The following is a 13,719-nucleotide window of genomic DNA, read 5'->3' on the forward strand; positions in this document are numbered from 1 at the left end:
CCTGCACGAGTTGATCAAAGTTCGGCTGAGCTGAGGCAGTTAGTTCCCAGTCTCCAGCCCCGGTAAATGCCGGGAAAGCCTCTGCTCTTTGTGAAAGGGAGGGTTTAGCCTGGAGAGGGATTTTTCCCTCCTTTCCCAACCCGGGTAACCCCCCCCCCCCCCCGCCTCGGAAGCCTGCGTATAGCAAAGTAGGAGGTAGCGGGCGCCTCCCTCCTCCGCCTCCCTCTCCCTTTCCCTCTCCTCCCCGTGTCTCGGGCTCTGGATAGGAGGAGTTGGAGGAAGAGGAAGATGACGAGCGAGTGCAATTAGCCTAACAAGGGACGGGTGGCGGCGGCACACCGAGCACTGACACATCTCCGCTCTCTCCCTCCGCAGCCATGAAGGCGGCGGCCGGGGAGCGCCGCTGAGGCCCGGCCGAGCGCGGGGCTCGCCCTCATGCCCGCTCGGTGACGGGGCCGAGCCCCCCTCCCGGCGGCGGGGCTGGCTCGCGCTTGGCTTCGTCGCTTTGGGTGTGTGCGAGAGGCTCTGGCGCTGCCCCCGCCCTGCGCGCCGCTCCCGATGTGGGCTCCCGAGGATTTGCTCCTCCTTTGTAACTGGGAATGAAATAATGGCGACGCGGTGGGCGGCGGGGCCGCCCGGCGGAGATGGAGACACCGAGCCCCCCCCGTGCGGCGGCGCCGGCGGCCAGGTAGGGGCGGCGGGCGCGGGCGCCGGGCCGGGCTGGGACGGGCGGGGGGGCGGCCGCCCCCCGCCGCTGCCGCCGCGGCGGACGGCTTGGCTGGAGCGGGTTTAATGGCCGCCCCCTGCGCGGCTGCCGGCCTCTTCCTGCCCGCCCGCCGCGGGCGCGCTGGGAGCGGGCTGGGGTTGCGGCTCCCGGCAGCGGCCGGGCCGGGGCGCCGCCGCCGGGCCGGGAGGCGGGGGCGCCGCCGAGCCCGCCTCGCAGGCCGGGCGGCGGCCTCGCCGCTCCCCGCGGGGCCTCGCTGCGAAGGGCTCCGCCGCCTTGCGCCCGGGCCGGCCCGCTGCGAGGGGCTCCCGCCCTCGGCCTCGCCTCCTGCGGCTCCCCGCCAGCGCCGGCATCGTTAGCAGGAGGCCTGGGCCGGGCCCCGGCTCCGCGGGGCGGCCGCGGCTGGTGCTCGCGGAGCTCCCGGCCCTGGGCAGCGGCCGGTCTGTGGGCGCGCTGCTCGCCCCGGCCCTGGTTCCTCGCTGGAACGGCCCCCGGCGTGTCGAGTTCAGTAGCCGTGACCCGCCCGGGGGTGGCACCGCTGCCTGTTCGGGCTAGCAGCCCTGGCTTTTAACCGCGGAGCCGTATCTAATGCTCCTTCTGCGCTCCCTAACAAACGTCCGCAGAACGACTGTAACTTGGGAGCCGACAGAACGCGCCTAACAGCTTCAGCTGAGTACTGCTAAGATCAGTCTTAAACCGTGTTTGCAAAGACAAACTTGCTTTTGCATTTTTCAAACTTCAGGCTTGTTACGCCAAAGGCAGAAGTCTGCCTTTAATCTGTGTAGGACCATGAAATGGATATCCTTTGCTCAGACGTTTAGCTTATTCCTGTTTCAGCAAACAAAAGCAGAAGTGTTTGATTTTAACCTTTAAGTTCAGCAGCTTCAAAGACTTTAATTTTTTTGGTGTTTATTGTTTTTAAAGACACCAAGTTTTAGTTCAGTGTTGTCCTCAATTCACCCTAATGCCTTGGTTTAAAAGTGGCACGTACGGTATTGCAAGATTTCCCTTACTGTCACCACCTCAGTAAAGAGATTCACCCAGTCTCTTGGAATGAGTGGGTTAGGTGGGGACAAAATGTAAGTTTTAAGTAAGAAGACAAAAGATGTTGAAATTTGAAACTTTGTAAGCAATTACAATTTTTATGTAAATTCTGTCATGTTATCCTTGTTGGAGCTTTATTTTTAATATAATTGAAAAAGACTGTTTTGGGAGAGTTTATCCTTCAGTACTACCTAAATAGTGTGTAAAGAGGGAAGAAACTACATGACTAAATGTAAAATGAAAATCTGCTTTATAATTCTACCACATTGAAACTATTGGTCTTCTGGCACTTTTAGTCTGCTACAATCCACCTATCCTTGCTGTGGTAAACCGTAACAAGGCCTGTGGTGCTTTTGGAGCTCATCATGTTAAAACTGTCTAATTGGCGATTACTAATAGGTACAGAATTGTAAAATGGACTGCACTGCCTGTTGTTTTGCTTGATTTTTTTGTATGCTGCAGTTAAAAGTTTATGACTAGAAAAAATGCATTTATACTCAAGGTTGTGTCAGGCCTGCTATGATTAAAACAGTCTTAGCTTGAATGTAGGTAGCTCTCGTGAATGTCTAACCAAGGAAACGATGGTTTCTCAGTTACTTCAGTGTATATGTTGCTGTATAGTTTAAAGTATACCATACTTTCTTGCAATTTTATAACTTTTTTTAATAGATTGATGTAAAACTCCAAGAGAAAGATAGTGTTTGTAGCTTGAGGTCTGCTGTCTATGTCTGCTGTCTCAGTTGAGCTGATTGAACAGTTGCCACTTAACAGTACTGATGTACTGTATTCAAACAGATCCCTTTAACTCTGAAGTATTACTTGTTTTGAACGCTGATAATCTTTTTTCCGTTTAAGAACTCTAGAAACTCTTCATGAAACAACTACTATGAAAGAAATTTTAAGTTTTCAAAAAATGTTGATGCAGTTGTAAGGATTTATGGCATGTTAATACGGACATGCAAGATATTAGTAATTTTTGGAAAACAATATATGTTTATGGGTACTGTTTCCCATATGTAGTTTCTGTTGTAATGGAGTATTAACTCATGCGCACTTGAAGTTGGGCTGTAGACTTATGCTATCAGTTGCCACGAGGAGGACTGCAAGCATAACCTGTGTTCATTTTGGGCAAGGGAACAGAAATTAGGATTTTTGGCCATTTTAAGATTTTTGAAGCCTATAGCTGTGTTCATTACAGTTTGATGAAGAACTGAAAGTGTTTCCCTCTGGCTTTAAGATCACAGGTTGGGCAAAGAAGGGGAATTTGTGAGTGAGAAGCTTGTGTTTGTGTGCATTTTTGCATAGGAGGTGGGGAAATTGAGGACATGAAATTTGATTCACTTAGGTAGTGCATATGCTGGTAGTTAGTTACATTGGTAGATGCTTGTTTCTCGTTTTGGCTGTCTGTCTGATTTTGTGTTCTGTCATGCCTCACCATGACTTTTTGTGTCCCCCCCCCTCCCCCGCACCCGATGGTCTTTTTCGCTTCAGAGCCCCTTTGCTGAAGTGATCGTTGAGAACAAAGATGACCAACTCAGGCTTTGCAGGCTCCCGCCTGAACACATTGGGCCTGTTCAAAGGGACAGATCACGTACTCTGGGCTCTTTGGGGAGCGGGCAGAGGGGCCGGAGGCTCCCAGGGCTGCTTGCCATTCTGTCGGGAATCTGACACGCGCTTGCAAATGGGCCCAGGCATCCCCGAGGTTATGTTCCTACGGGCAGATAAGCGAGAGCGTGCTCTTTCTGTCTTCTAGATTAATAGGTGTATGTTCACCCTGTTTGGTCGGGTTGTAGGAGCGCGCTGCTGAAGCGCTTCAGCTCTGCGAGGTGCAGGCGGGACTGTTTCAGCCACAACATATTTGTAGGCCTGTCCCAATTCAAGGCTGGAACTGGCTTCCTGGGAGGTGCAAATTTAAGCTCCTGAACTGTATACAAAAAGGCCCAACTGGAAGTGCTCTGTTGCTCTTCTACTTGCACTATTTTGCACTGACCTTAAAATTATTGATAAATCAATTTGTGGTACAGTTAACCATTTATTTGTGTTAAAAGGAATTTAGAATGTTAAATGTAAGAAGAAAGAATCCTACCCATTGTGTTTGTGGCTTTAAAAAACAAATTTTTCTCATAAACAATACCACCTGCTCAGTTTGTGAGTAGCAAAAATACTTAAGTCACATTTTATTCAGAATTTTTGGTATTTTTCTGTTGGAACTCATTAGAACACATAGACTTTTATTATAAATATCTAGTACTTCACTGCAGAGAAATCTGAATTATCAGCAAAGGTGATCTTGGTGTGTGTTTTTTTTATTATTTTTTTTAACAGCTGAATTGTTAGGAATAGTCTTTAGAGACTTCTGAGAGTTTCTGTATTTGGCAGTAGTTAAGGTGTAAGTTTCTGAATACTACTGTAAAAGAAAAGTTAGTCAGAACTTAGTATTTGCTGTGTAACAACAAGTATTCAGTTTCAGGAAGGGAGGGAGGAACCCACATTCTCTCTCCTGCACCTTATCAGCTGGAACACAACTGCATAAACCAAGGAGAAGCCTCTTGTGGAAGGGTCAGGAACCAGAAAGGGGCAATGATGACACTAAAAATAGAAACTGAGCGGCGTTTTCACTGGCTAGTAGTAGACCATTTACTATTTTAACAGCCCGGTGGAGATAGTGTTGGTTAATTTGGAGTGGTGACTCCCAGGTGTTATGTCTCTGTACTCTACAGGCATAAGCACTGAAGCGCTGTGTTTAGATACTGCATTTCAATCTTTATGTAAGTATACCTGTCAGCGTATAAACTAACCTGGAGCTCTGTACCTTCAGAAATCAGTGATTTTCCTATGTCTGATCCTGGGAGGCAGTAAAGTTTAACCATTATAAAAAATCAGAATTATAAAAAGATATTTGTAAGACTTTATCTGTTAAGTAATACACATGCCGAAAGAAAAACTGTCATTAGAAGTGTGTATTACTCATGGTGATAAAGGGCACAAATGCTGTATCAAGGGGAGAATAAATTCATTATAAATTCCAGCGTTACCAGAAAGGGTGGTGGTTGTACAATTCAAAAAAGCTTGAGTCAAATCCTGTTTAATCATGCAAACGTAACACTGACTTCTGCTCTCATTTATGTCAGAGTAAACCTAAGATAATTTGATAGAATATGGACATTTTCCAGGGGAAAATGTTACATATTTGGCAATCTGTAACATAAAGCAGCAAATAAATGTCTGTCTTTAAGAAAAGGGAGGGGATATGCCTTCAAATGTAGCTGTATCTGACAGTTTAAAGAATGACTTTTTCCTTCCCCAAAATACACCTTTATTGATTTGTACCCATTAGAAATTTGTCTGAGAAATGAGAGTTTTTGTAAGAGAAATGTGATTGCTTGAAGAATGTCTTGAACTGTATTAAATAATTCTATTTATTGAATACAATTGACAGCAGTGTATATGCATTACAGGGGTGAGTTTTTTTTTTCTTTAATGGATTTAACAAATATCAAAACATTCTCGAGGTGACCTTTTTACTTCTGTAACCTAATTAAAAAAATCCCTTTATTGCAACAATTGTGAAAATAACAAGTCTACACCACTTCAACCATGTTATTTCTTGTCTGTTTTCGTTACTTGTATATGCTAAAGTTGACTGACATAACTATTGGGAAAGAGAAAATGCCTAATGACATGCATTTTATACATTTTTGATCTTGTTCCGTTTAAAACGTGTGGAAAACATCTTCATGTGAGTGGATGACTAAATTTAGTTTGATATAACAGTATTGGCTCTGGAAAAAGTAAAAATTGGTCCTTTTTCTAATTCTGCAAATACATGTGTACAGATGTACACGCGTGTGTGTGTGGCTATTATAGAATTAAAAACATTTTGTATCTTCATAAGCAAATTTGTCATGCAGCTTTTGACTAACCTACTAGGAAGTTCTTTGCTATTCCAGTGCTTTGTAGCTAGTCTCTTTTCTGTGATAACAACTGGAAAATTGTAGAAAAACTAAGCGCTTTTTGATGTTCTTGTGCATTATTCCTCCTTGCAGTTGTTTATATGTTAAATTACATAGGAAAGAGAATATAAAATGTAGGAAATGATGTTAAATAAAAATAGATTTATTTCCTGTTATTAATAATGGGTCATTATTTTAAATAGTGTGAGTTAAACATACTGTAAATGGTGGGGCTTCTAAACTTATGCTGAAATTGTGAATAAATGGGACCCCAGAAGTCAAGCTGATGAGCTGTTAGCTTTGACTCCACCACCTTCATAGAAGACATCAAATCCTATGAGTTTGATTTAGCTCTCTGCTATGAGGGAAGTATTTGTCTGCCTGGCATAGTAGGTAATGTTTGTATATGGAATATGTTATGCGTAGCATAATAGATAAACTTCAAACTCAAAGTACCTAAAGAGAGAATCTTTTTATATTCTTACAGTTACAAAGTGAGATAAACTGTTTTAAGCACAGACTTTTAAATACTTACAGACATTTTAATGGGAAGATTCCCCCCCCCTCTTTTTTGGGGGGATTTTTAAGCTGGAGTGAAATGTATTTTTCTTTTACTCTGGTGAATCTGGGAACTCTAGCTACTCCCTAACCTGTTGTTTATCGTCTTTCATTAGTAGTAGACTTTGTTTATTATTATTATTATTGCTTTTGGATCAGAAGAGAGCTCTTCTTGAGAGCCATTAGAGACTTAAATGCTGAATCACTGCTAGTTGTGAAGTAGAGTATACAAAGATATATGCTTCAGTCTGTGAATTTGTTTGTGTGTGGGGATAAGGTGTAATAACTCAGAAAGATGCATTCATCCTATTATACTTTTGTATGTGATCAGTGAATTGCTTTCAGCAGGAGGTGTCTCTGTTTTATATTGCCTGTTCTTAGATTTTGTATAAAAACTTGCAGTTCAGAAAGTATTTATAAATAAAAGTGACAGCAGTTGTTACACTGAACAGCATCGTGTCTGAGGGAGCCTGCTGTAGATCATGCTGGTAAATATTTGGTGCCAGGCGTCAGAGGTTCTGTGTGGGTATCCTAGAAAAATATAAACAGTTGTTTAGATTTTGATTCTGGCTTTCAACTGTGAGCTTACACTTTTTGGCTGTATAGATAGTAGGCTTATTTTTGTTTTTAATTTCTTTATTTCCTTTTGCCCAGCTGCTGCTGCTTTGCTGAGAGTGAATGAGGTGCCTCCTTAGAGGCCACGGCTAATTACAGATTGGCTGATGGTGGAGGGGTGCACTTGGAGATAGACGATTTTCTTTTATGTATGTGTCATTTGCATAATGTGTTAGGACACACTGTATGGACTGCATTAAGCATTAGCAAATATACTGTAGGGAATAATTTTGCACTAGCCTCAGTGGGTTGCCTAGATGAGCTAATCTTGTTTTTAACTTTGACATTTGTGCCTCCTCCCCCTTTCCCTCCCCCCTTCCCCCCACCCCAAGGCAGGGGAGGAGAGATGAAGTAGAAAGCTTTGAATCTCACTGAGAAGAATATTTTTTAATTGCTTTTGAGTAACAGTTGCAATTGGTACAAATCATTTGAGAAACCCAAGACTGTTTCTGAGGTAGTCTTGCATTTGTACTGATTGGAATGCTAGTGTATCCTCCCAGTTCTATTTATGTATACTAATTTGAAAATTTTAAGAGTGGTGTTCCTTACTGAAATGTAATTGCAAATCACTCTTCCTTTGAAAGGATGTATTTTGTTCTCCCCTATTGCCTTCTACTTTTTCATCTAAGTTTGTTTTTTCACATTAGGAAATAGATGAAAATATAAGAGAATGAGCACTCCCATAATAAACAATAAAAGAAAATTCCAAGCTGTTTAACTGCCTTAGCAGTAGTGCTGAATATATAGATTTCCTACTTAAAATGTCTGTATACTTTTTTTTTTTTTTTTAATTCCAAGCATGAGGATAGAAAGCATTAATAGGGCTAAAATTAAAACAATATCTTGTGATGAGATTTAACACTTCCAGGTGAATAGGTAGCTTGGGTGGTAATTCTTTTGACCATGGAATGGGCTAAACGAGAATATTTAAATTCTCAGAAAACTTTTGCAGCTAATTTGGCTCCAGAAACAGTTAGATGCAGTCTACCCAATAATATGCTTATGGTACTGAGAAACTTCTCAGTTTTGAGATCTTAAAAATGAGTTCTTTTATGACTTAAGTTGCCTTTTTTTTTTTTTTTTTTTTTGAATGGGAAAACTTTCCATGTGCTGTCTTGGAGAGACATTGTATGAAATCTAGTATATGGAGCCAAAGTAGTGTTCTAGATTCTAGATTTGTAGTGCAGTTCCCCCTAAAAAAAAAAAAAAACACCAAAAACTTGCCCAAGGACTATCTTATTGTGACAGTGATTGATGTGATTGATTCCTAACTAATCAACAGAACTTGAAGTGATTGATTCCTAACTAATAAACTAGATTGATATTTAAATAAAATTCTTTAATTAAAGTTTAAAAATATCTAGCATATAACAGGCTTAAACTTGCATGCCCTCAGTTTTATAATGTTTACAAGGGCCAGAGTTCAGTTGGTGCTTGCAAGGGTATGCAAAACTCTTAGATTTCCTTGTGATGCAGCAGCTGAGAACTGAAATATCTTTTTGTAGTTGTTTGGGCTAACAAAAGAAGCAACACATGGAGTATGTGCACCTCAAGCAGGTGGCTCTGACTGCCTTTATGTTCTGATCTGTTTTCATAAGATGAAAGCCTAATTAAGGTTGTCTCAGAAAGGAATGCCTCAGCTTCCGTGTAACATGCAGTCCCGTTGCAGTTTACTTTTTGTTGTTGCACTTCGTTTTTCTTCTCAGCTATCCATTTTTAACACTATTTCAATAGGGAGTCTGTGATTGTGGTGACAAGCATTCTCATGTGTAGCCACAAATATTTCTTTTTCATCAATGGTTGTAAATTCGCCTGTTTTCCTTCTTGCATGCATTTTGAAATTTTATTGTCCTCACTCACCACGGTAAAAGGTAAGTAAATAAACTTTGCCTGGAGTGATCAATTTTCGTGGCAATTTTACAGCCTTTCTGCTTCGTTCTCTGTACTTAGGCTGTTTTATTATGGATTCTCTTTGAATGCAGTCCAACATTTTATGTTTGTTTTAGTTTTTTAAATTGGAGAAATTGTTTTGGGGTTACTTCTGAGGTAGATTTTGAGCACGATCTTTCTGATCTTAGGAAGAGTGAATGTCTGGTATACAGCTCTTGAGATGTCAGAATACCTCATCTCACTGAATTAGCATTGATATGAGAGTTAACAAGACTTTTAAAAGCTTGCTTGGATAGTCTTCAATGTTTCTGGCAATCCATGCATCTGAATCAGAAGCTGGAATAATTCGGTAGCCATAAAAATTTTTGTAAACCTGTATTCTGACCCCAAAGTCGGGGAGGTAATCTTGCAAGCTGGTCAGATGCATATTTTTGGTTAGCATTTATTTTTTTTAAAACAAGAGAGTTATTGTTACTTTTTAAAAATACTGCATGCCTGACAAAAATGGTCCTTGTAGCTCAATTTGCAGTACAGTTTTTCAGTATGCAAGTATTATGAAACATGACATTGTATAATGGATACCTGCCAATACTAGTAGCATTTCATAGCCCATGCCCTATAGGTGTTTTTTTTTAATGACTTTTTAATGGATGGTTTGGAATATTTTTTTTTCTGCTTGCACTGTGACTGAGAATGTGATTCAGCTGTATAGCTAAACAGGTCTAATAACTTTCTGCTGTTCTGGGGTGCTAAATGGCACCTTATTTTTCTACTTGCACAAACTATGGACTTTTTGTTTGCTATTGTGCAGCAGGAGGTTGGTGAAGAGTTTTCTGTGAAGAAATGGAAAAGGACCTTTTGATACTTGGAACTGGTTCATACAAAATGAAAATTCAGTGTTCATAAATGTCAAGTAATACTTGTGGGGGAATGGAAAAAGACTGTTTTAATGTCACATGTCAAATACTAACAGGTAATGGTTACCTCAGAGCTCATGAGTGAAATCTTAGTGTTGTGATAGGTAGTTCCAAGGAAACAGCAACTTAATACTGAGTAGTGATCAGAAAAGCAAAGTAACTATTAGGAATTTGCTGGAAATGCATAATAGTGTCCTATATCATGCTTCCATTTATAAATCCATAATACGCTTAAGTGTGTAGGTTAAGTTCTGTCCCTTTCTTCTTCTCTTTCCTCCTTTTTTCATTATCTCAGAACCAGAAAAGTGTCTGAGAAAAAGCAGATGTGATAACTGAATAGTTTCTACATGGAGAAAAATTAAGGAAGCTGTGACATTACAGTTTGGGAAGACAGAGACTGTGGAGGTGGAGAGATGACTTGAGATCTGGTAGCCCTCTGTGTTTCTTTTTTATATAGATCAGCTTTTTGATCTCCAGTACAAGAACTCAGGGGTGTCACATGAGTATAGCGGAGTTAGAAAAAGCAAAACAATGTGTTAGATGTATACATAAGTTGAAGAATAACCTCGATAAATTTTTTGGCAGAGAAATATATTGAGAGTTGTTAAATACCCTTGCAGCAGACTGAATTATGGATTTGCCAATAACTGAATCTAGGAGAACACTGGTGATACCTGTTCACATGTGTTTTCCTAATCAACTGCAATATATCTGCATTTCACTGCTGGAAATGGGGCTAGTTGGACCTTTGGTCTGATACGTGTTCTTATATCTTACAATACTGCTTCTGTGATGGCTTATCAGGAATTCTGACACTTTCAGACATCTGAGATGGAAGTTCTGTATTGCATATGCCAAAATATGGAGCTATTTGCTGTTAGAAACAGGAAATGCAATTTTTCAAATGTTTCGGACTTGAACCTATTTTTGCTTTGGGTCCATCTCTCCACAGCTCAGGCTTATTTGTTTACTTTTGCAGAAGTTACTGTTAGCTGTTGTTGCATCATATGGTCTACTGTTCTCCCTGGTTTTGTTTAGTGAAAGTAAAATGTGCAGTAATCAACTCTTGCATTTACCCCATCTCTTCCCCTCCTCCCCAGCTGAAGGAGAAGGCAAGGTGATTGTGTGGCTTGTACACAGAGCTTCAGTATGCTGTTGTAGTTCTCATATTTCTTTCCTACTTGTTGACAGTCGTGCAAGTACTTTCTTGTCTGTTGAACTGTTTTCTGCATTACTTCATTTGATGGACTGCATAAATGTCAAGACTTTATTCCTGATTCCAAGTCTTGGAAGTACAGCAGCAGTGCAAACAGTAAATCCCTAAGAACTAGTGGGAAACTCCATCCTGCTTCTATGGGGAATGATGTTGCTAGCTCTGTGCCTGCTCTAGAGTAGCTATTTGTCTTCCCTTATTCTTTTTCCATCCCATGCTATGGTACTGGCGTAGGGAAAAAAATCAGCACTTTGAGGGGCTACAGAGCAAACTAAGTAGCTTCAAAGGAAGCTACACAGGACTGAGTGGTACAGGTGGGGGAAAATATTGGAGGGAGAAGCTGTAGTTGGTGATAAGCAAGATCTCTGCTTCACTAATGCTTTAAATCACAGTTATCAAGAAGGTAGAAAACAAACAAACAGAAAACCCCCCAAACATAATCCCTTACCTAAAGGACTGTGAAATGAGAGATGCCTACAAGGTAGTCTTGCTGGGTTGGGGTTTTTGTCTTTTGGGAGTGGGCAGACCAACAAGTATCCCCACCTGCCAAAGCTTAGCCCCCTATTGCTTTGCACTGTTTTTTAAAACTGTCCAAAATGTTAAAAGGCATAAGTGGCCAAAGTGGTGTCTGTTCTTGTAAGCGCTGATTCATGACTCAGACTAAATTCTTCAAGGTGAGTGAGTAGAGGCAGTGGTAATACTGCATGGTTACTCAGCAAGGTGTGTAGAGGATAAATAGTTATTCACTGGTAAATTTATATTGTAGATAACTTTTTCCTCATTTAAATTAAACTAGGGAGTTGTATAACTTAAAACACTGCAAATTCTGAAAACAAAATCTTGTGTTCAATTGAAGACTGACATCTCATAACTTAATTATGCCTGGTTTTCACACTTTCTCTGGTGTGAGTTTATTTAAGAAAAAGATTCTTTCCCTTCCACTGCCCCTGCTTCAGCACGTTAACCTTTTCATGGCCAAGTGTTCGTAGCTTGAACTATGGGTGATACAACATCAGTCTGATGTAATGGTTATGCCTAGGCTTTCTTGCAGCTTGCAATGGGAACCTGAAGTTTGGAAACTGAGTTTTATCTGTTTATTATGCTCCTGCTCTCAGGGGTGTGAAGCATAAATACCACAGTAATGTCTGTGTTATGAATAGTGCCAGCAGGATGAATCATAATGTTTTAAAGTATGTGGGTTTTTTTCTTCATTAAGTTCAAACCATTAATAAGTTGAGAGGAAGGTATTATGTATGAGATTAGAGAACAGGATTTGTGGGAGTGACTTGACCTAAAGTTCAGTTAATACTGTGGTTGCTTCCCCCTGCTTAGATAATCTGGCTTGGGAGATTTCTCTTTGCTTCTTTAGCCTGAAAAGACTGTGAGCTTCCATTCCTTGAAATGCTCTTGTAGCCTTCCTTACGTTTGTGAGCAAGAAAGCAGGGATTATAAAAATAAATTCTCAGATGAGAATTACGAAGTGCTTCAATCCAGAAGGAGCAGTGTGAGCCATGTCGCTCTCCGCCCCCCCCCCCCCCCCCCGCTTTGTCCTGTGAAGCTGCTGGTTTTTTTGAGGAACTTGATTTCTTCCCTCTAGAGCCTTTCTTTCATTTGGGAGTGGAATAGGAATAGTTGTGCTTTAGAATGACTTAATACAGAAAGCTCTTCCAATTAATTCTTGTCCTTTTTAATAAAACCTTCCTGGGATACTTTCACTTTCTCCAAGCCTGTTTTTACACTGTTGCTGCATTTTTGCGTACTGCTATTACACGACGATAGTAGAAGCTTTACTGTTCTGTTAAACTATTTTGCACTTTGAGTTCCATCCAGTTCCCAGGAGTTCCATCATATTTATTGTTTAAAATGGTTGCAGCCATTTAAGCTGTTTTAAGCTGTTAAGTACTGAATTGTAATAGAAGATTTAAAAAGCTGCTGAAAATGTGTGAGTAGGAAAACATTTTGTGATGGCTTATGCTAATAAAAGTTTCTTATAATTGCAAAAAGAAAATCAACTGCAGTTTAAAATACTGAAACAAATGAAAAATGGCTGGCGTTTACTATGTTACTTCATAAAATAACATAGTCCTCAGTCCTTCTAGCAGAGGTTCTCTTCAGGCTTTGGATCAATGCTTTTGATAAACTGGGCTTGGAAAAAGCCTTTAATTTTTAAGAAAACTAGTTAATGCCTGTTCTATTGTTGTTTTTAAAATAAAGCTGACTGCTTTTTCTTAACAGCTAGAATAAAAAGTAAATAATTTGCATCATACACCTTCTGTAACCTTTGCTTTTGGGGAATCAGTGCCAGGTTTAAGCAGAGATACCTCAAAAAATAAGCATTTTCTTAGAACACTAGTGTAAAAAGCCTACAAATACAAGTTCTGTTTCTTTTTGTAATGCAAAGCCATGTGTAGTATCTAAAACCTGACATGCTATTAAGTATGAAGAGATGCAATTAAAACACTAAAATTGTTGTGAATAATTAAATATGTAGTGGAAGTATTTGTTTCAGGGTGGAAGAGCTGATAATTTTCTACAACTCCTCAACTAGTAACTACTTTCAGGGGAAAAAAAAAGCCTTTTCTCATTAAAGGAAATCTGGAAAGAATAAGGACTGTTTTTTTCAATGTCTATAACTTGAAATTTCTCCAAGAACAAGTGAATAAAGACTGCTTGCTCTCAACATAGTACAATTTTTAAATTTCCTAACTGTAAATTTTATGTCAAAAATGATAAAAATTCATGAGCATCTTTTTACAGAGATTTGTGGTGTGGAGTACAGTCATGTTTATCTAGTGGCTACCTATT

The 13,719-nt window shown here is 40.6% G+C and overlaps 1 protein-coding gene across 2 annotated transcripts in view; it reads left to right on the forward strand.

Moving 5' to 3' along the window:
* Window positions 1-289: 289 nt before the first annotated feature.
* Window positions 290-13,719, forward strand: part of ARHGAP21 (Rho GTPase activating protein 21) — a 119,251-nt gene continuing 105,821 nt past the window's right edge. For both annotated transcript variants that reach the window (XM_062569013.1, XM_062569014.1), the window contains exon 1: window positions 290-688. In XM_062569013.1, coding sequence (XP_062424997.1) covers window positions 608-688 — 81 coding nt within the window. In that variant the 5' untranslated portion in view covers window positions 290-607. The remainder of the gene's footprint in view (window positions 689-13,719) is intronic.

Source organism: Rhea pennata, chromosome 2 (genome assembly GCF_028389875.1).
Source record: "Rhea pennata isolate bPtePen1 chromosome 2, bPtePen1.pri, whole genome shotgun sequence".
Classification (NCBI taxonomy): Eukaryota; Metazoa; Chordata; class Aves; order Rheiformes; family Rheidae; genus Rhea; species Rhea pennata.